The sequence below is a fragment of the Nannospalax galili genome, unplaced genomic scaffold, assembly GCF_000622305.1.
Source record: "Nannospalax galili isolate Female #2095 unplaced genomic scaffold, S.galili_v1.0 scaffold1128, whole genome shotgun sequence".
In the NCBI taxonomy this organism is placed as follows: Eukaryota; Metazoa; Chordata; class Mammalia; order Rodentia; family Spalacidae; genus Nannospalax; species Nannospalax galili.
In genome coordinates this window covers 788,822-812,304 of record NW_008358632.1, presented here as the reverse complement: position 1 = coordinate 812,304, position 23,483 = coordinate 788,822, and the positions used below count along the sequence as shown (strand labels likewise).

General features: G+C 39.4%; 1 protein-coding gene across 1 annotated transcript in view; it reads left to right on the top strand.

The window, feature by feature from the left end:
* Efcab13 (EF-hand calcium binding domain 13) overlaps positions 1-23,483 on the top strand; it is a 103,217-nt gene that overhangs the window by 64,723 nt on the left and 15,011 nt on the right. The window contains 6 exon segments of the mRNA XM_029558072.1: positions 4,550-4,642; positions 7,645-7,908; positions 8,060-8,158; positions 9,304-9,447; positions 15,431-15,502; positions 16,617-16,760. Of these exon segments, the coding sequence (XP_029413932.1) occupies positions 4,550-4,642; positions 7,645-7,908; positions 8,060-8,158; positions 9,304-9,447; positions 15,431-15,502; positions 16,617-16,760 (816 nt within the window).

Below are 23,483 nucleotides of genomic sequence, written 5' to 3'. Positions count from 1 at the left end.
GATGTCTCTCTGTTAACTCTCTGCCCTGTTGACCTATCTAATGGAGATAGTTGGGTATTGAAGTCCCCTACTATTAATGAGTTGGGATTAATCTGGGTCTTAAAGTCCTGTAGTATTGTTTTTATGAAGTTGGGTGCACCAAAGTTTGGTGAATATATGTTAATGATTGTAATATCTTCTTCATTTATTGTTCCTTTGATTAGAATGAAGTGGCCCTCTTTATCTCTTCCGGTTAGTTTTATTTTAAAGTCTTTTTTTGTCAGATATTAGAATTTCAATGCCTGCTTTTTCTTAGTACCACTAGCTTGGTATATTTTTTTTTTCCATCCTTTCACATTAAGATAGTGCCTGTCTTTGACAGTGAGATGAGTGTTTTGCAGACAACAAAAAGATGGGTTTTGTTTCTTAATCCATTTACCTAGTCTGTGTCTTTTGATTGGGGAGTTCAGTCCATTAATATTTAAAGTTATTAATGAAAGATGAGTATTGAATCCTGTCATTTTTATTTCTGTTCACATTCTCGATTTAGCTGTACTTTCCCACAGTTAAACTTTCACTGAATTTCTTTCTGCAACCCCTTGGGTACAGTTATTCCTTTATTCAGCTGTTTGTATTACTTCCAGAACTCGCTGAAGGGCTGTTTTTGTGGACATGAATTTCTTCAGCCTATTTATGTTATGGAAGATTTTTCTTTCCTCTTCAACTATAATAGACATTTTGGCTGGGTATAATAGTCTTGGTTGGCATCTGTGCTCATTTAAAACTGGGAAGACTTTGGTGCAGGCTCTTCTGGCTTTCATAGTTTGCACTGAAAAGCCAGCTGTAATCCTAATGGGTTTTCCTTTATATGTGACTTGTTGTTTCTCTTTTGCAGCTTTCATAATTGTCTCTTTGTTTTGTACATGTAGTGTTTTTACTATGATGTGCTGTGGAGAGTTTCTTTTCTGGTCCTGTCTGTTTGATGCCCTATATGCTTCTTGTATTTGCATGGGCATGTCTTTCTTTAATTTTGGGAAATTTTCTTCCATGATTCTGTTCAAGATCTGGACCATGCCATTATCTTGGGATTCTTCTCCTTCCTGTATGCCTATGATTCGTAAGTTTGGTCTTTTTATGGTGTCCCACAATTCCTGCATACTCCGTTCTTGTGATTTCTTAAATTTTTTATAATCTTTGCTTAGTGGTCTAGTTTGTCCATTTTATCTTCCAGTCCTGATACTCTGTTTTCCATTTCATTCATCTGATTGGTGAGGCTTTCTGCTGTCATTTCTAATTGGCTTACTGAGTATTTCACTTCCTTCTTCATTTCAGCCTGAGTATTCTTCAATATTTCTAATTCCTTTCTGAATTCATTCAGAAGTTTATCCCTATCTTCCTTCAATTTTTTCATTTCTTTGTGTGTTCTTTAAATTCATTGAATTATTTTATCATGTTTATCTTTTGAGTTCCATGTCCTGCATTATCTCTAGGGGTTCTCATAGTCCTCTAGAGGACTATTGGTATTTTGTGTGGATATGTTATTTTGTTTTTTTATGATATTGTTTTTTCTCTGTGATTTTAACATGCGAATTTCTTTTGTAGTTTGTGATTCTTGTGTGAGACTCTTTGGTTTTTCGTGTTGTTATTTTTTCTCTGTGATTTGATGTGTGGATTTCTTTTGTAGTTTTGCGCATGAAAAGCTGATTTTTCTAAGCTTCTGGTTCTCTCTTTTGATTTTATATTGGAGTGGCCAGATTGCTTTTGTCTTCAGGAGTTCCCACAGAGGCCCAAGTCAGATGAGGATCAGATGCTCTCAGGCTTTCTCCTAAGGTCTGGATCCCTCCAGAAAAGATGTTGTCCTCAGGAATTTGGGTGTTGGACTGGCCTGGGAGCAGGGCCCAGGAAAGATGCTGGTCTTGGGCAGCTGGTCCACATGCTACCCAGAGATATGAAGGGAGATGGGGGCTGGAAGAGGCCCCCAGGGCTCCTGGAGACTGCAGGGAGGAACTGGGTTGGTCTGGATGCAAAGGATCAGATAGATGAGATATCAGCTCCAGAGTCCAGGAAAGAGGATGGCAGGTTGTGCAGCCCAGGGAAGCAGAGGGAGGTGAGGGCCAGATCAGGCCCAGTGGGGTCCTGGGCACCATGAGAAGGTACTGGGTTGGTCTGGATGCAAAGGATCAGGAAGCAGTGGTGGTTCCCCAGTGTCTGTAGTGCCAAGACAAGGAATGGTAGAGTATCCAGGCTAGGAGGAGAGATGGTGGGGGAGTGGATATGGGAGGGTGAATGAGGCTCGGGGGAGTCAAGGCATGGAGGGCTTGATGGACATACTGAGGAGAGAGACTGGCCGGTTATGCAGGGCCAGGGAAGCAGAGGGAGGTGAGTGCTGGACCAGGCCCAGAGGGCTCCTGGGGACCCGGAGAAGGACCTGGTTTCCTCTGGATGCAAGTGATCAGGAAGCAGGGGTAGTTCCAGGCCTAGAGGTCAGGCCCAGTGTCCAGGAAAGAGGTTAGTGGGTTGTACAGCTGAGAGAAGCAGAGGGAGGTGAGGGTGGGACCAGGCCCAGAGGGCTCCTGGGGACAGCAAGAAGGAACTGGGTTGGTCTGGATACAAAGAATCAGGAAGCAGTGGTGGTTCCCCCGTGTCTGGGGTGCCAAGACAAGGAAGGGGCCTGGTACCCAGGCTAGGAGAAGAGCCGGGCAGGGGGAGATGGGTGCGTGAATGAGGCTGGGGGAGTCAAGGCACGGAGGGCATGATGGACTTACCCAGGAGAGAGGCTGGCGGGTTTGCAGGCCCAGGGAAGCAGAGGAAGGTTGTGGGGTTGCTCCCTCTCCTCGTGGGTCATTGGCCACCAGTCCACGAGGACAAAGGGAGCAGAAGCGAACAAGCCAGGTCAGGACGGCCAGTGAGCACTGACGGAAGAAAGCCCTTCCAGGGAGGCAGGTTCAATGATGCAAACAGCTCCAGACTCAGTGAAATAGCTCCAGATTCAGTGAAATAGCTCCGTTTATTCAGTGGGAGAACTAGGGAAAATATAATATGGAGGCAATAGCCAATGCCTCAGCTGATAGGTGCTCATAGTATGCTTTATTTACATGTGGGAGTAGGCTCCTATCGTCTGACTACTGGGCAATGCCTAATTATCATATAGAAAAAACCTGGGGGTAGTTTTTACTCCAGGTAACTATGCCAAAGGTCATGTTCCAAATAAGGTCAGGCATCCGTGCTTGGCAGCACTTTTCAGGTAAGTCAGGATGAGAGCCGGAGGCCCCCTGCTGAAAAGGGGAGTCCTTCCATATGGCACCAAGCCCCTTAGAGCTATCTGGACATGGAGGACTACAACCCTAGCAGCAGGGTTCCCCAACAGAAGGTGAGGGTGGGACCAGGTCCAGAGGGCTCCTGGTGTACCTGAGAAGGAACTGGGTTGGTCTGGATGCAAGGGATCAGGATGCAGTGGTGGTCCCAGGTGGAGAGGTCAGCCCGGGTGTTCAGGAAAGAGGCTGGTGGGTTGTGCAGCCCAGGTTAGCAGCTCACTTTTATTTTTTTTTTTTTCCTGGGTAATAAACATGTTTAAAGGTATCAATTTTCATTTTAGTAAAACTTTGTCTTTTAATCTCAGAACCTTTGATTTGTCCAGATAGTATTGTTATTTTCTTTAAAAAAAATTAAATTAAGACCGGGTGTGGTGGCACACACCTTTAATCCCAGCACTGGGGAGGCAGAGGCAGGCAGATCTCTGTGAGTTCAAGGCCAGCCTGGTCTACATAGTGAATTCCAGGACAGCTGGAGCTACAGGGAGACTGTCTCAAAAAGACCCCAAAAATTAAGAATTTAAATTAAAAAAAATTTTTATTTATTATTTTTATTTTATGTGTATGAGTGTTATGCCTGAATGTTGGTAAGTGCACCCATGTTGTGCAATGCCCTTGGAGGACAGAAGAAGCTGTCAGATCTCCTGGAACTGGGGTTACAGACAGTTGTTAGCTGCCATGTGAGTGCTGGGATTCAGACCTAGGTCTTCTGCAAGAACAGTATTCTTAACCACTAAGCCATCTCTCCAGCTCCAAGAATTTAAATTTTATCATGTATGTGTTTATGTGTTCCTGTGTATGTGCCTGTGTATGGTGGTTCATACCTTGGGAGGCAAGAGGCAGTGGATCTCTGTGAGACTGAGGCCAACCTGGTCTACAAAATGAGTTCCAGGCCATCTGGGGCTATAAGGAGACCCTGTCTCAAAAAATACAAAAAAACTCACTAAAAAACAAAAAAAAAAATACAAAAACAACAAAACAAAGCAAAATGAATATGAGAAGTAGATTTATATGCAGCTATTAAAGGCTTCTATACATAGAAGACAGTCGGAGTGAAGGAAGCTGCCAGACAGGGGTGTAGAAACTTGCCTGAGTGGAGACTCGCTGCTCTACTATGGGGCCATATGTGGCTGGTGAGTGCCATATTGGACAGTGCAGATCGAAAAGATTATTGATTTATTGCTTTGCTCAAGAATGTTGTGTGTGTATTTCATGTATATTGCATGTATGTGCCATAGGCATATTCTCTGTACTTGTAGCATTGAAAGAGGCTGTCAGCACACTGGACTCCATGAAAGGAAGCCATCAGTTTGATAAAGACAGATATTTGGATGGACTGAAAAATGGCTTGGGTGAGTTGATTAAGCAGATAATCAGCAGCTTGTAATGATCATTTCTTTTAAATATTTCAAAATTGAATTTGTGTGAATTTCATACAATCTATTTCAACTGTATTTAGATTCCCTCTTCTGTACCCCTCACTACCTGCTGCCTAATTTCATGTAATATATAGTAAATATGAATATATATATTTATGTATATATATATGTGTGTGTGTGTGTGTAAATCATATGACTTGGCTAAGAAACCCCAGCCCTATCTGAGGAACTATTAGCAAACTATGGCTGCTGGGAGGGGGAGAGTCAGTCTACTTTAAGGGCAAGACTCTTGGTAGGTTAACCAGGCTTCAGTAGATGGACCCACACATTTAGGGACACAAATTACATCTCACTTTTAAGGGATCTTAGCCATTGGCTTTCAGTTCTAATGAGGGATATTGCTGTTTTTCTAAACTATTTTCAATTTATTTTAAATTATGTGGATATGTGTATATCTGTATGAGTATGTGCATGTGAGTGAGGGTACATGGGGAGGCCAGAGGCACTGGATCCTTGGACCTGGAATTACAGGTGGTTGTGTGCTGCCCAACATGGCTATGAGGAATCGAATTTGTGTCCTTTGCAAGAGCAGTACACAGTCTTAATTGCTGAGCCATGTCTCCAGTTCCCTTTTCTAAATTTTTATTTAAGGATTTCAAACCATTTTATCAAATATCCAATAGGTCTTAATACTTAATTCCCCCCAAATGTCATGAATTTGTTTGAATACCAACTATAAATTAGATTTAGCACTATATATTTGCAGAGATTTAAATTTTTAAATTGATTTCAATTTAGTATTTAAAGTTTTTGAATGTTTTGCATGCATATATATAAGTTCACCCATGTGTGTAATGCCCATGGTGGCCAAGGGCTGGAGAGATGGTTCAATGGTTAAGAGCACTGGCTGCTTTCCCAGAGGATCTGGGTTCAGTTCCCAGCACCCATATACACAGCAGCCACATGGTGGCTAACAACTGTCCATACTTCCAGTTCCAGGGCATCTGAGGCCCTCTTTTGGCTTCTGCAGACATTGCACAAATGGGTGCACTTACATACATGCAGGCAAAACACTCAAAAAAAATTAAAATAATAAAATAACAATTTTTATGTGTAGGAATGTTTTGCTTGCAGGTATGTAAGTGCACCCATGTGCATACAATGCCTGCAGAGGCCAGAAGAGGGTGTTGAATCCCTTGGAACTGCACTAACAGATGACTGTGAGCCACCACTTGGGAAATGAATCCAGGTCCCCTGCAAGAACAGCCAGTGCTCTTAAGCACTGAGCTATCTCTCCAGCCCTTGAAGAGATTTCACTGTTACAAAATCAAATGCCTGGATGATCCTATGGGCTGGATTGCTATTTCTGTATGTTGTTGTGTAGCTTCAAATGATGTTGTTTGTTTTCAGAATAATTTCTTTTCAAATTGAAAATCCCTTTACATGAGTATTTTAGATGAATAGTCCTATAGTTTTCTCCCTTCATCCCTTTCTCCCTTGAAAAAGGCCTTTATATTAAGTATTGTTTAATGATTTAATTAAAATTTGTTTCTGCAGCCAGTTGTGTTAAGTTTTTTATTTGCAAAAATTTTATCTGATCATCTATGTGGTTCTTAACTATATTTTAAAAGTCATCTACTGCCTTTAAATTTAACTTCAGCCAAAAAGCACAGTCAAAATTTTCCCAATGGAGGGCCAGTGATGTGCTTGTCCTGCACAGGAGACATTCTCTCTCTCTCTCTCTCTCTCTCTCTCTCTCTCTCTCTCTCTCTCTCACACACACACACACACACAAATTAAAAACAAAATATTTGACAATATCTGGGGGAGTTTTATTGTTAAAACTGATGTGGAAGGGCTGCATTAGAGAGTAAGAGGCAATAGTTGCTGCTAAGCATCCACCATATACAGTAGCAGCACCACTGTGCTCTAATAGCTGTCTGCACCACAAGTTAATAGTGCTGAGCTTCAGAAATATTTTCTTAGAGTAATCTGTAAAGTTGTCCACACCCATTTTGGAGGGATTTTAGTTTATTTGTTTTTGTTTCTCCTACCCAAGTCAAAAAATTAAGGTAAATATAATTTATCTGTTTTCTAACCTCCTTTTGTTCCAAGTAATACCTAGGCTAGTTGTGAATTATTCGTGTTCTTCAACTGCAATACTGCTCATCTATGCAAATAGACCACCCTATTTCTATGACATCCCTTAAATAGATCTTTGTTCTAGTTTACACCTCTGTAGGAAGTATGTGGGTTAAATGATAATAACTGAAACTGAATAATAACTGAAACTTAGGAAAAGCTCCAGGATTAGTAGCCAGGTAGAAGAGCCAGAAAGAGAGAGAGAAGAGAGAGATGAATTTCAGACTAAAAAGCAAGTGCTTTATTGGCAGAATAATAGGGAGAGTGTGGGAGACAGGCTTGAGCCTAGGGTGAAAGTCTTAATGACAGTCATACAGCAGGCCCTAGGCAATGGCCAGACCGCTGGAGCCACAAGGAACGCGTTGTGACATTTGCTCCCATTGGTAGATCATGAGACTGATGCCTAGACCTCGCCACTCCCTAATCACTTCCCTTGAGATTCCAAATTGTAACACTTAAATAGTGCAACAGCCTGGGTCACGTGGTTCCCAGGAATCCAGGCCCTGCACAGGAAACCAGAACCTAAGTAACCTGAAATCTGTCGTGCTAATAAATTGTCTGACTCTCCATGTTATGATGGGACACAGCCCTGCCAAAGATCTTAGTTGTAACTTCTTGATTGGACCCCTACCCCTATATAAGCTTGTACCCTTCTACTGAATGCGCCTCCGCTGACACAGTCTCCTCACCAGCCCTGGGGTCCAGGATGGACAGAAGTAGCGACTATTGGAGGTAGCGCCTGGCGAGCAGAAGAGCGGCCTCAGCACTGAACGAGCAGAAGACCTGCTTCAGTGCCAAGTGAGCAGAAGAGTGGCCACAGCTTGTGGCCGCAGCCAGGAGCAAAGGGCGGTGCCCATGCGATCGCAGGCGGTGCCCCTGTGATCGGAGGCAGCGCCCAGGAGGCAGAGCCCGTGTGATCTCAGGCAGTGCCTGTGCCATCAACACCACGCGAATGGAGAGCGGCCACAGGTGGCGCCCATGCGAGTGGAGGAGCGGCGCAGGGAGACAGCACCCAGTGAGCAGAAGAGCGGCCACAGGTGGTGCCCAGAGTGAACAGAGAGCGGCCGCAGGAGAGGAAGCATCTGTGACATGCAGGAGTGGGTGGAGGAGACCACAGCGAGACTGGGAAGATGGAGGGTGAGGAACAGTAGTCCAAGGCCTAGGGAAGAGCTCTGAGAACAGAATGGTCCTCAGTGATAAATGCTATGAGGAAAGAACTTAATTTGTCTAGTTTCTTTTCAGACTAAGGTCGGAATGCTATTCCTCATTTAATTATTTCTTTCTCTAAATATTCAGATTTTAGAAAAGAGGTTCTGTCTTGGAACCTGAAATTGCCAACAGTAAATTGTCACAGTACAGTGACCACAGTTCAAGCCTGAAGTGCTTGGGGACCGACAGCTAGAAATCAAGACACAGGGGATACAGAAGTCTATGTGCCAGTGCATGTTTATTGTGAACCAAACCAAGCTTATATAGGAATCATATCTGGAGTAACCAAGGAATAACTAAGGATACATCACTAAACAGAAAGTAACCAAGGAATGACCAAGGGTACATTATGGTACTACCAAGAATACATTACTTCCCCAACCGAAACTCACCCAACGTTGACAGTATCCAAGATTCAGCTGCATAATATTTATGATATCTTAGATATAAGGTGCACTGTTTGTGATTACTCTTAGCAACTACTCTAGTTCATTACTTCTACATAGAAACCAAGCTATCAGTGCTGAGAAACTCCGGTACCCATAAACTGAAATAGAACTCTTTAGTTATGTTTCCAAGACTGCCAATTAATCAGGGAAGCGTAGCCTGTCCACTCAGACCACAGAAGCAGAGAGCAGGGAAACTCCCAAGGTGGAAGCATTCTTTCTCCAATGCTTAAGTCAAGGCAAGCTGCCACAGCCTAAAATGGCTGTGCCTAGAAGCTCCCAACAGTAAATGTTGAGTATGGGCTTTATATTTGCTAAAAATTTCATGCACAAGAGAGTTTTTTTCAGGTCATTGACAAATGCTCATTCATTTCTAATATATCTTGCCCAAATCTAGGATCTGTGTATGAGAGAAAACATGGTTTGTCTTTCTGAGTCTGGGTCACTCCTCTTAACATAGTAATCTCCAGTTCCCTCCATTTTCCTTCAAATGTTGTAGTTTAATTTTTCTTTACAGTTGCATAACATTCTTTTGTGTATAGGTACCATGTTTTCATCACCCACTCAAATGTCTATCCTGTGGTAGTTCTGTTTTCAGTTTTGTTTTTTGAGAAACTTCCGAATTGATTTCCTTCATGTGCACACCTTAGCTCCATAGCATTATTGTGTACCATTAACTTTGATGTCTGTAATTCAACCACACTGGCTTCCCTTCAACCCTCCCCACAAATCCCGTGCTTGTTTCTTTTCAGTCCCAAACTTTTGCATATTCTATTGATTGAAATACTTTTACATGCAGTTTTTACAGCCATGTATTGTACATATTTGTCTTTGTAGAGATCAAAGAAGCTACTGACATCTTGTCACATGTTGATGATGGCCAGATTGCTGTATCTGACTTGGAGCATGCCTTAAAATATTTGAATGGTAATTTAGCTGAGGAGGACTTTAATGAAACCCTTAAACATTGCAATATCAGTGGTGAGCTTAAAAAAATTTTTTTGCTTGAAATTTTCTTCATTTTTCTTCCTTAAAAGAAGAAAAAGAATATATAAAAAGTATATATAAAAAGATGAAAGAAAGAGTCATCCTACTGGAAGCTATAAGTGAAAGCCAAATAATCTAATAATTTACATATTTGTTGATATCTCTAACTTCTCATATTCACCTAGTTATGATACATACTTGTTAATTTCCATTTATTACTTACAAGTGTGAATGGGGAAATACTGCACATTGTGTAATAGAATGTAGACATGACAAGTGCTTTGTTTTGCTATGCATTCTTTTTTTTACTGATAATAAATGATAAAAATTTATCTTAAAACAATTATTTGGCATACATATAATTTTACCATGTATTAAAGACAAAAGTAAAATTTTATGCTAATGTAGCAGAGGTTGACCTTGAATTTCCTAATCTTCCTGCCTCCATTTCCTTGGTTTGTGGGATTATAGGAGGGCATCACCACACTCAGCTCATTTATTTTCCTTTTGTTTCCTTCCATGTGTTTCATTATTGGTTTATTGCTGTTAGTTTTTAAAAAATAATTAATTGAGAATTTCATACATGCATATAAGGTGTTTTGATCAAATCCATGCCCACTCCTTCCCCTCCAACTCCTCTCATATTGCCCTATCACTATATTTTTTCTTTTTCTTCTTCTTCTTTTATTAATTTATTTTTATAGGGCTTTTGGCTACTTTAACATCCCCCCTTCTGGAGGTAACCCTAAAATCTTTTAAGAATTAGATTAAAGCTCCCAAATATTTTTGATATTTTTGGCCTTTGGAATGGAATATGTTGCTAAGGGGCCCAAGAACACTGTGAATTTTAGCCAAGAAACTGGCTATTTTTTTTTTGTTACCCTAACTGTCTAGCCAATTCCTACCTCCTATTCTTATCACGCCATCCTCTAACGAGGTTACCCAAATTAACGATAGGGAATCGGGACTCAGACTGCTCTCTGGCTTCTTCCATGCTGAACAGGAACTCAGGGTAAGACAATTGGAGTACCCCTTCAGTGGGTCTATCTAAAAGACTCACAAACTGCATAACTTATCTCTAGGGGGAAAAGAAAGTCCCTGGCTGGTGAATAGGAGATGTGAAGGAGAAGTAAAGGCAAGAGTAATTAGCATAACATGTTCTAGACAGGGAACTTAGAAAAAAGTCAGAATAGGGCAAATTTCAAATGTTCATATGAGAGTCCATTGGAATTTCTTGACAAGGGTTTCCAAAAGCATCCCTCTATTGTGTTCCTCCTCATTTTTCTTTTGTCTTCCAAAGCTGGAGTGATGGATTCAGGATTTGTTTCAGGTATTTTGATAGCTGTTGGAGTGGTTAGAATCAGTGTCAGTTCCCTCTCAAAGGCTCCTAGATAAGGGGAGAAAACAATAGAACAATAGCTGGTTGTCTCCCTTAGCTACAGGTGGGCACTACAGTATTGGAGACCAAGGTCTGAAGTCTTACATCTGAGCAGCACTTTCTGGTTTGGAACAAAATCATCATTGCAAAATAATTGTCTAAATAACTTTTTATATAGACTTAAGCCTAATGTCTGGGAAGTGTGATCCTTTGAACTCTTAAAGAAATATACTGATGACTTTACTCTTTGTTTATACTTTGCTTTTGAGTGTTTAAGACCATACAGTTGGCCCAAATAAATCAATTTATTTTTATATTTAAGGTCATTTGAGGATCTGTTCCTCAGGGGTCACATGGGTTTGGGAGGAGCTCCCAGCTCCTTTCTTTTACCAGTTCAATCTATGTGAAGATAAGTCAAAGGTCCTGCTCGACCATGTCTGGCTTCACTTGGACGCATGAATGAGATGTTTCCTCTGAGTTTACCCTCCTCTTTGTAGACTGGACACTAGTAAAAATCCATCTTGTGGGGTCTCCATGGCTTCCCTGAACAAGAGGACAGGTGACTCACCACAATTACAGGATATTTTTGAGAGATGTTCCATAGTCCCCTGGAACTTGGTCGACCTTGGAGGGCAAGGGGCAAACTGTCCTTTAAGTCCCTCTGACCACATTAGTATAGGCCTCAAACTATGGCTGTTAAACATCTAATAAGGTTAGTTCTACCATTCTGGTACTTTTAATTATCATGTGCTATGTAGATAAGGCTTGGGTAAAAAACCAAATATTCTCAGATAAACCTTGCATAGATATATATTTTATTCCTTAAACTAGTTAACTAAACTATGACCATAAACATTTTAAGATTATGTGCATATTTTTGCCTCATCCTTTATATTTCATAACAGACCTACATAGACCTTCATCACTTGCTTGGTTTTCTCATTTTTTCTGTTTTGGAAAATATCTTCATTCCCATATCCCTTTAACATCTTTTACATTCTCGTTTTCTTTTTTTAAAAAATAATTATGAGATATAATAGCATTAACAAATAAATTTTCCATCTGTTGTGAGACTTCTTTTCCTGGGGATGCTAAGCAATGCTTATTCCCTTTTAAGGTTCTAGTGTCAAGCCAATGTTTGATTAAAGTTTTACTGGGAACCAATGAATTTATTGAGCTTACTTACCGAGATAACTGAGGGGTTGCTGAGGTGTATGTACGACCTGAGGGTATGCACACTGGAAAGCCTTTACCTAGCATGGGTCATGTCTTCCTAGCCTTCCCCAGATTGTATACATTAGCTCTCCCCAAATTCAGGAGGCCATGTGTGATTAGGGCCAAATTACATACAGTTGGCTGGGATGAGTGGCTGGATACTCCAGCGGGGGTCCAATGACCCTACTTGGCCCTCCTTTAATGAATGAGCACAACCATCAACAAACCCAATTGTGAGGATGTTTAGCGATCAGGCTCAGCTGAAATCATGACGATGGTAGTTATTTCATGCAGAAGGGACTGCTGTATAGCATCATCTTATTAAAAGGACCTGGAATTTAAAAGGATTTGGTGCTAGGATCCACATATGAGGGAGAACATATGTTGTTTGTTTTTCTGAGTCTGTTACTTCACATAGTATAACAATTTCTAGATCCAACCATTTACCTGGAAATTTTATTATTTCATTTTTCTTTACTGCTGAATAGAACTTCATTGTATAAATATACCACATTTTTGTTTCTTCATTTGAGAACTCCCTCTTTAGATCTTTAGCCCATCTTTTAATGGGGTCATTTGGTTTCTCAATTCTTTGTTTTCTGAGTTCTTTATATATTCTGGATGTTAAACCCCTGTCAGATGTGTCAGTGATGAAGATTTTTCCCATTTGGTGGGTTTTCTCTTCACTTTTTTGATTGTTTCTTTTGCTGTACAGTAGTTTTTTAGTTTAATGAGGTCCCACTTGTTGATTGTTGACCTTAATTCCCAAGCAACTTCTGTCTGATTTGGAAAATCCTTTCCTACACCTATATCTTATAAGTTACTGCCAATATTTTCTTCTAAGAGTTTCAGGGTTTCCAGTTTCACATGTAGGTCTTTGATCCATTTGGCGTTGACTTTTGTGCAAGGTGAAAGATAAGGATCTAGTTTCATTCTTCTACAGATGGAGATCCAGTTTTGTCAGCACCATTTGTTGAAGATGCTGTCTTTCCTCCATTGTGTGTTCTTGGCACCTTTGTCAAATATCAGGTGGCTGAAATTATGTGTACTCAGGTTTGGATCTTCAATGATGTTCCACTGATCTATGTGTCTATTTTTTTATGCCAGTACCATGCTGTTTTTTTTTATGACTATAGCTCTGTAGTATACTTTGATCTGGTATCATAATCCACCAGAGTTGTTCTTTGGGCTCAGGGTTGCTTTGGCTATCTGGGGTCTTTTGTGTTTCCATATGAATTTAAGGATGGTTTTTTCTAATTCTGTGATGTATATCTTGGGGATTTTGATTGGGACTGCATTGAATCTATATATTGCTTTTGATAGGATGGTCATTTCACAATATTAATTCTTCCAATCCATGAGCAAGGGTGGTGCTTCCATCTCCTGGTGTCTTCCTCAATCTCTTTCTTTAATGATTTAAAATTTTCGTTGTAGAGACCTTTGGTGTCTTTGGTCAGATTTATTCCAATATATTTTATTTATTTTATTTTTTTGCAGCAATTGTGAATGGGAGTATTTCCCTATATTCTTTCTCCAATTGCTTGTTATTGGTATATAGTAAGGCTACTGATTTTTGTAGATTGATTTTATAACATGCCACAATACTGAAAGTGTTGATCAGTTCTAGGAGTTTTCTGGTGGAACTTTTGGGATTGCTTAGGTATACTATCATATCATCTGCAAAAAGTGATAGTTTGACCTCTTCTTTTCCATTAATACTCCTTTAATTTCCTTCTCCTGTCTTACTGATCTAGCCAGAGTTTCAAGCACTATGTTGAAAATGAATGGTGAGAGTGGACATCCTTGTCTGGTTCCTGATTTTAATGGGAATGCTTCCAGTTTTTCTCCATTTAGAATGATGTGGGTTGTGGGTTTGTTGTATATAGCTTTGATTATGCTGGTGTATGTTCCCTTCAGTCCAGTTCCCTCTAGGACTTTGAACATGAATGCATGCTGAATATTGTCAAAAGCCTTTTCTGCAGCTATTGAGATGACAATGTGTTTTTTGTCTTTGAGTCCATTTATATGATTAATGATTGACTTGCGTATATCGAACCATCCCTGCATCTCTGCAATAAAGCCTAATTGATCATGGTGAATGATCTTTTTGATGTGTGTTATTTTTCATGTGGATCAGTTTTTATCAGATTGAGTTATTTAAGCCTCCTTGTTCATACTGAGTCAGTGAGCAATTATCTTCCTCTTTTTTTTTTTTTTTTGGTCTTTTTGAGACAGGGTCTCCTTGTAACCCCAGCTGTCCTGGAACTCACTATGTAGAACAGGCTGGCCTTGAACTCACAGAGATCCACCTGCCTCTGCCTCCCGAGTGCTGGGATTAAAGGTATGCACCACCACATCTGGCCTTCCTCTTATTTTTATTTGTGTGTGTGTGTGTGTGTGTGTGTGTGTGTTGTGTGTGTGTGTGTGTTGTGTGTGTGTATGTGATGTGTAAGTACCCCATGAAGCTAGAGGAGGGCATTGGATCCCTTGGAGCTGCAGTTAAGGTGGTTGTGAGCCACTGGATGTAGGTGCTCAGAACTGACTTGGGTCCCCTGGAGGAGCAGGAGTCACTCTTGACCTCTGAGCCATCTCTCTAGCCCCCACATATCTTCCTTATATGGGATTGAACGAAACCCTCCAGGCATCCCAGTTTTACTTGATATAAGTTCACATGAACTCAAATCCTTGTATTATTCTACACGAGCATTTAAATCAAGTATCTAGCTATTTATGGCTCTTAAATATATCTTGAAGATAGCTGCAGTGTTGGTACTTACTGCTTACTAAACTATACCTTGTTTCCCGGTTAACCTTTTCTTATTTCCTCCATGTGACTCAAGTCATAGATTCATACAATGTCTCATTTTACATGCTATCTGCTGGCGTTTGTATTGGGATGGTTTCTATTTTATCCATGTTGCCATTTCATTATAATTCAGACTCCTTAAGGCAGTTATATCCCTTCATTGTCTGCTGTCATGGACAGCCACATTATTGTAGCTTACCTGGCTTATGACTCTGTGTCAGTGTATGTAAATGCTAATATTTAACATGGCTGCCTCTGGGATGAGACTAAATCAGTTCAATAACAGTCTCCAAAGGGGTTTCCTGGTCTTGTCATTTAGACAAGTTAATTCCTCTTTGCTTTCATCTTTTAAGAGTAGGTATATTATTGGTACTCACATCATATAATTTTGTAAAGATTAAGTGAATATATTTAAATATATTCGCTTAGAAGTTGTATTGAAATAGTTTTAATAATTTGAAAAAGAAAAATGAACAAACATTAATTTTGGATAGCTATTATGTATCAGAGCCTTAATTTCATGTGCTGATTAAAGTATTAGGTTTTTAATGTCGGCATGTTTGATTTTGACCTTCCAGATAATATGGAAGTGGATTTAAAAGTTTTTTTAGTGGAAATGAGAGAAACTCCAAAATTTAAAAAGTCCATAGGTAAGTGAGTATTTTTGGTTCAAGAAAGGTTCTGGAACCTTGGGAGGCAGAGGCAGGCAGATCTTTGTGAGTTCGAGGCCAGCCTGGTCGACATAGCAAGTTCCAGGACAACTGAGGCTACAGGGAGGCCCTGTCTCAAAAAGCCAAAAAAAAAAAATCACATATGGATTTCCATTTTGATTTATACTCTTTAGTTTCAAAGCAATTTTCAAGCAACTTATATAAATATATAAGATAATAAAAGTAAATGAGGAAAATGGTGCAAAGTTATAAGGAGGGGAGAATAAATTATGTTGAAAAAGTCATAACAAAAGTGCCTTTGTTACTATTCCGAGGACCTTTCTCAAACACGGTCAGATTTGCCTTCCTTTAAGCAGTTCTAGATCAATGAATGGAATCAACTCAGTGTCCCCTTATTCTTTAAAAGCCTTTTCTCTTTATATTCATCCTTATCACCTTCTCTTGTTCTCTTCCTACTCCCACTGATCCCAACTAGGCCCCTTTTACTTCTTTCATATCTTTTTTTTCTTTTGACCCAATGAGTTTGATTATGGTTGCTTACAGGAGCATAGGTGAGGGGTTATTTACAGGAGCATGGACAACTGACTAATGGCTATATCACTGAAAGAAACATCCCTCTCTCCTCTATTAGCTACCAATAGATCCCCAGTAAGGGGCAGAGACTCATGAGCCCTTCCCCCAGGACCAGAGGCCATTGGAGGGCATTGGATTACCTGGAACTGGAGTTTAGAGAGTTGTTAGCCACCATGTGGGTGCTGGGAACTGAACCCAGGTTCTCTGCAAGAGCAGCCAGTGCTCTTAACCACTGAACCATCTCTCCAGCCCCAAGTCACTTAATCTTGCTCAGTTTCTTTATCTGAAAAATGACGATAATAATGACTTCTTTGAGATTATATGAGATCAAATAGGTAAAGTGAAAGTGATTAGAAGTGTCTAGCACTAAGTTTTTATTAATCATTAGCTCTTATTTTTTGGAACTATAGTCATAGTTCTATGTACATTTCCATTATTTTATGTAAGCTGAGGTTGCTAAGTGATGAGTTGTATACTGTTTCTGCTGTTGAAACATCTGCCTTTGCTGTCTTTTTTGTAGTTACACAGCTACTCACAGCTGTGCCCCAAGTTCTCCAGAATGATCTAATTGATGTCTTTGATCTCAAGAAGTTATTGATGAGCAATGACCTTCATACAGCTAATGCCTTACTGACTGAAGTATTAAAAAATGTACCTGAGCATGGTTTGTACTTTTAATGCATCTTCCCAAAAAGGGCCATTTCTCTACACGGGGAGGTGGAAGGACTGTGGTTGGAACACACAGGATGGATGGATATCTTGTACAGGCTGCAAAGGAATGGCTGGTCACACTACCCTATTGGTGTGCCAACTCTGAGCTCCATGGGGCCAGATAAAGCAGGGGAGGGAGGTCCCATCCTGTCCCTGTAGGAAGCCAGTGGTTGTACCTGCAAGGTGAGATTATCTTGTTAACTGACGGTCATAGAATGTGATCAGTCAGAATTCTATTCATATATTAAAACAGATTCCAGGAGCACCAAGTCAGGTGCCCCTTGAGAAGCTGAACTGTGGTGCTATCCAGAGATACCAGGAGGCTTTGCATACAATAGTGGCTCTGAGAAGCAGATATTTATCTATGATCAAATTAACTTCATTATTTTAATGACAGATACCGTTGAATATTATCTTTATTAAGTTCTTAAAATGATTTGAAGAGCATCCCTTCTTGGTCTATTTTCTAGAAGATATTTTTTTTTCTTTCTCAAATACTTAGTAGAACTCTTACGAAGCCATATGTACTGAGAGCTTTATGTGGAATGGCTTTAGATTATTGGTTAAATTTCTTTGAGTGAATGGGGTTATACATTATGACATTCACTTTTCTTCATTTTGATAAGCTGTTTTTTTATAAAAATGTGCCCATTTTATCTTCATTTTTGGTTTACTTTTTAAGTAATATTTTATTGATTCTTTGAGAATTTTAAGCAATGTATTTTGATCATATTCAACTCTCAACTTCTTTTGTTTACATCACACATAAAAATTATATCTATTAAATGAAGATATTAATATTGGGACAACAGCATGAACTAAACCACAGAGTTTACTTAAATTTTGTTAGCTTTTTTCACTTGTTTCCTTCAGCGTTCCAGGACCCCATCCAAGAACTCTGGTTCATTTAGTTGTCCTGCTTTGTCCTCTTGTATGTGGCGGTTTCTTGGTCTTTCCTTAGTTTTTATAACTATGACACAGTATTGATCAGATAGTTTGTATTAACCCTCAGCTTGGGTTTTTCTGTTGTTTTCTATGATAAGCCTGGAGTTAAGGGCTTTGGGGGAAGGATATCACTAAGGTAAAGTGTTCTTTTTATCGCATACAGCATATGTGGTATCAACTTGAATTGTTACCGATGGAATCAAACTGTTCCTGGGTTGAAGTGATGTCTGCTACACTGTCCATTGTAAAATGACTTTGCTCCTTTTCCTGCAGCTCCTTAAAAATCTTTTCTGCTAGCATATACTCACTGTACAAAATAATGGGTTTGATTACGTTCTTTCGTACAGGTATCTCAGACACTTTGAGCACATTGACCATTACCTTTTTCTTCCTCTTTTTCTCTTTTGCTGAACCCCTTCTTCTTCCCTCATGTCCCCCCCCCCGTACTTTATGTTTATAAATCTAGGTTTCACATGTGAGAGAAAAATGTGGTATTTTCTTTCTGAGTCTGGCTTATGGCATTTGATGTTTCACAGCCCAGCCAACACTCAAGAAGGAGGGAGAGATATCAAGGAGTTTGCAGCATGTGTTAAAACTACCAGTCCAATCAAGTATTCTTGGAGAGGACTCTGAGACTATGCAAATATCCTGTTTCTTTAAGTTTCTCCTATTATTTTAGTGGTCACCAGTGAATGAATTGCTATTGGTAGCAATTAGTACCATGACGTTTTAAAGTTGATTTTCTGTTTCTCTTACTCTAAATATATTTAATTTTTTTTCTGTAGAGGAGATTTCATTTTCCCCATTAAGTTATTAGTAGTGTGTGTTCTAATTAAAAATATTTAGCTAACTTGTATTTCATGATATTACCAATATATTTGGGTTTAAATATATCATTTTACTAAGTAAGTACTTTTTATTTCAGCTACCTCTCCCTATTCATTTTGTCTTCTTTTGGATTGCTCATTTAAAAATATTAGTGGAGTTATCTCTTCTATTAGCTTGAGAATTTTGCTTTCTTTATAATGAAATAGGTAATATTATATTCATCTATATTACAGTGTGTAATAATTCAGTTACATTTGCTATCTTTCATATGGTCCAAGAATAATACTTTAACTTAATTCCATTCTCAGTTTATTTACTATTTTGTTAAACAATATTTTGAATTATACAAATAATTGTTATTTTGAATAGTTACTTCTTTTGTTTGTTTGTTTGTTTTTTTACAGAGTCTCCTTATAGCCACACCTGGCCTGGAACTTGCTAGGTAGACCAGGCTGGCCTTGATCTCTTCTGAGATTTGCTGGAATTAAAGGAATGTGCCACCATGCCTGGATTAAATAGTTATTTTAATTCACCCACATATTTATTCTCTAAATTACTTCAGACAGCTCTACTCTTTCATTAGGTTAGGATTTAATGTTTTATTTCATTAAGAATGGGCTGAGTTTCTAGCTCATAGTTTATTTTACCTTTGTAAGTGAGGACTATTTCCTATAGTCAGAGAATTCTGGATTGTCAGTTATTTTTCTTTCAGTATGTTTTCATTTTGTGCCTGTGCATATGTGTGTATCCACATGTTACAGGTGAACATGTGTGTGTGGGGGGATGTGTGTATACAGGTGTGTACATGCATCTAGAGGCCAGAGGTCATCCTCAAGTGTCATCTCTCGTGGACTGTCTGCCTGCTTTTAAAAAATTTATTTATTTTTATGTGTATGAGTGTATTGCCTACATGTGTGTAAGTGCACCTGTGTCATGCCCTGCCTCTGGAGATCAGAAGAGGGCGTCGGATCTCCTGGAACTGGCGTTATGGATGGTTGTTAGCCGCTGTGTTGGTCCTGGGAATTGAACCTGGGTCCTTTGCAAGAGCAGTCAGTGCTATTAACCACTGGGCCATCTCTCCAACCCCGTCTGTTTTTTGATATGCAGTCTCTCACTGGCCTGGAGCTTTCTGATTTGTCTAAGTAGCTGGCTAATGAGCCCCCAGGACCCATCTGTCTCCACTTCCCTAGCAGTGAGATTACAAATGCACACCACTGTGGCTGACTTTTTAAACATGGGTTGTAGGGATTGAACCCAGGTCCTTGTGCTTGCAAGGCAAGTACTTTACCTACTGAATCATCTTCCTAGGCCTTCAATGTTGTTTTGCTTTCTTTTCATGGTAACTTTGTATGGATGCTAGGTTCTCTTTTCTGCTCATTATTATCTGTATTGGACTTTCTGGACCAGTAATAGCAGATGATCTCATGGAAGAGTAGAGATAATATTGAGTGGCATATTCAGTTCAAGAGTTCCATCTTCTGTTTCTATAGTGAACTACAGTTATTTTAATAAGCGATATCTTTTTTGAAAGATGACTCTTCTGAAATTTGGTAATATTTAGTAGGGACTTCATTTTGGAGTTTCTCTTCTTCTCCCCTCCAAAGTCCATGTAACACTGTTCACTTTCAGAGCTCGTCCTCTCTCCAAAGGCAGTACCAGCTCAAGCCTGCATTATTCGTTCCATGTGTTTAAACCCAAGTCCCTGTATTTTAGCTCCCCAGAGATTAGGGTTCTGACCCTTCAGAACCTCAATTTGGTGTTGGTGCTTCACCTGCTCCACATGGGACTGTCTCCTTGTGGGTGAGTCCTAGTTGTTGTTATCTCTTTTGCCTTACCATGACCCATGAGGATCATGCTTTCATGCAAGAAATTTCCACCAGACTTTCCATGTCAGTATGCTCTCTGAAGTTGACTCTGCTGGTCCTAGAGTTTTGTTTTCTCAGTTACATGTAAAATAAAATTTGTGAAATTCTACATCTTAGTTCTGTTGTAGGTATAGGCTATGGGTTCTTTTATTTACTTTATACTTTGTATGGGACTTTGGAGATTATGTGGAGAAATTAAATTTAGGTAGCTATCGTTATCCTAAATCAACATTTGTTCAAATGATTATTTCTTAATTATGATTGCCCCAGGGAGGCTTCTAATCCCAGTGCTGGGAAACAGACAGGAGGATTCCTGGGGTTCTCTGGCCAGTCAGTGTAGTGGTGAGCCACATGTCTCAGTGAAAGACCCTACTTCAACAACCTGCACATGCGTGCACACACACACACATGCACACACATGCACACACACACACAATTGGGCTGTTAAATTATTAGCTGAATTCACTAACCATGCATATAATTTTACATTTTGCTGTCAAAGTAGGAATAGAAGACATATGTAACATTACTAATAGTATCAGTGATGGGAAAGTTGAAGCTAAAGACCTTTTATCTACCTTGAAGAATTTTGAAGACTCTTCATATGAAGGCCAGCCTGAGTTGTTGCCAACTCCTGAAATAGATGGTGAATACTTCAGTTACTTCTCAGGTCCTCTCTTTAAATGATAATGTTCACATAGGCTATTTTTTAAAAGAATGACAGCACTGAATGTTTAGGGAGTTCATTGTGGAATTGGTATGTCCACATGTTAGTCACAGTGAAATATACATGACAGTCCTTATTTGGGTGAGACCAATACAAATAATCTGTTATTCATATTTTTAAATCAAACGTTCATTTATTGAAGTGTCATGGTTAAAATAAAAAAAAATGCGGTGTTTCTGTTTCTTCAACCCTGATTTCCAGAGGTGACACAGAGCTCTATAGACTTTGGGGTTTCTTTACTGTAGAATATAATCAGTCATTGACTGTCACTGTCATGTTCATAGGCTTTTTAGACTTGCTGAGGTGTTGAAAGACAAGACACATGTGACTTCTGGAGTCATTAAAAGGCATCTACTGCATGGTCCTATTTAATTTTCAAAGAGAATTAATGTCCTACATGGCTTGCAGTTTATCTCAGAGATGGGCAGCCACAGTACTTGTTAAGGTGCTTGGTCTAGTTGACTACATGAGGGAGGTTGCAATAAAAAACTTGTGTCTTTCTGTTCTGTAATTCCTTTATTTTTCACATTAACCAAACAAATTTTTTGTTCACATTTGTGAACCTGAGAAACTTTAGGTATATAGATACAGTATTTGGGCCCTTGAGTGGCATTCTGTTCCTTTGAGTATGAGATCTTTAGGATATTTGGGTTATTTTTGTTTTGTTGTTGTTTGAGACAGGGTCTCATATATCTTAGTCTGGCCTCAGACTTAGTATGTAACTGAGAATTATCTTGAATTTCTCATTTTCCTTCCCCCCTACCATGTACTGGAATTACAGATATGCACCACCATGCCTGGTTGATGCAGTGCTAGGGATCAAACCCTGGGCTTTATGCAGCCAAGAAACACTTTACTAGTCGAGCTGCATCCCCAACCTATATGATCTTTTTTCCTTCCTTTATGTATTTATCTTGCTTAGTACATTCTGGTGTATGAGTTCACTAAGTATGAAGTACCTGAATTTAAATTAATATTAACTGCTAATATTTGGCCAAGAATACAAGGAGTGTGTGGCTATTTGCTGATTGTCTTTGTTCTATCATATGAGACGTTTTGGATACAAAAATGATCTGTAAAATAATCCTTTAATTCAGAAATTTATCTGACAATAATACTTACAACAGAATAAAGATATATAAGTATGATGATTTCCATAAAGGCATTATGGAAAGATAAGAATAACCTGGGTGCCTAATAAGTATGCAAATTATGGTCATCTCTTCCAAAGACACTGTGCAGCCATTAAATTAAACTCATGACCTGTAAATTGAAATGTAAAATATATGGAAGTACAAATTGAAATGTAAAATATACAGAAATACATGGTCTATATCTTCATAAATAAGCTTAAAATGTGTGGGTAAGAGTGCTTGGGAGAATAGAAATGATTATAAGTTGCAGGGGTTACCGGTGGACTGCATTTTCAAGTATGCAATGCATTGGAGAGGTTATAAAATCAGTGTAATAAACCAAACTTTTCTTCCCTCCCCCCTTCCTTTATTTTGTGGCCCATGTTTGCTATGTAATGAAAGTAAAGAAGCTATCATTTGGCTAGCTTGTGACAACGTGAGGAAGTGATAGGTAGATCTTGCCACCTTTCTAGGAGTCAACATCTGTGTTGTGATGTTTGTTGCCAGCAGACATATAATGTCTGTGGCTGTAGAGAATCTATACCTATATTCCAGTGGCTTTGAGAGATCTTTTTTGTCTGCCTGTTTGGGGGTTTAAACTGGTCCCCCATAATGATTTATTGAAACTTCATAGAGTATGTTGATATGTAAAATGGCTATCAGTTTCCCCCCATTCTGAATTGACCATCAATAAAGTTGCTACCTTCAAGTGTGTTTTGTCTGATGCCAATATAGCTTGTATTATATTTTAGTGCATTTATTTTTTCATTCCTTTTTTAACTTTTGCAAAAACTTTGTTGAGAACTTCATACATGTATATAAGGTGTTTTGATCAAATCCATGTCCACTCCCTCCCCTCCAACATTCCCTCCTCTGAAGACGTAAGCTTAAAATCTTTTAAGGATTAGATACAAGCTCCCAAATACTTTTGACATTTTCGGCCTTTGGAACAGAGTATATTGCTATCAGGCCCAAGGACATTTTGACTTTTACCCAAGAAACTGGCTACATTTCTTTGGGGTCTTTTTACCCTAACTGCCTAGCCAGTTCCTACCTCCTATTCTTATCACACCATCCTCTGAAGAGGTTACCCAAATTGCAGGTAGGGAATAGGGAAGCAGACTGCTCTGGCTTCTTCCATGCTGAAGAAGGATGCAGGGGGTGGCAATTGGAGTACC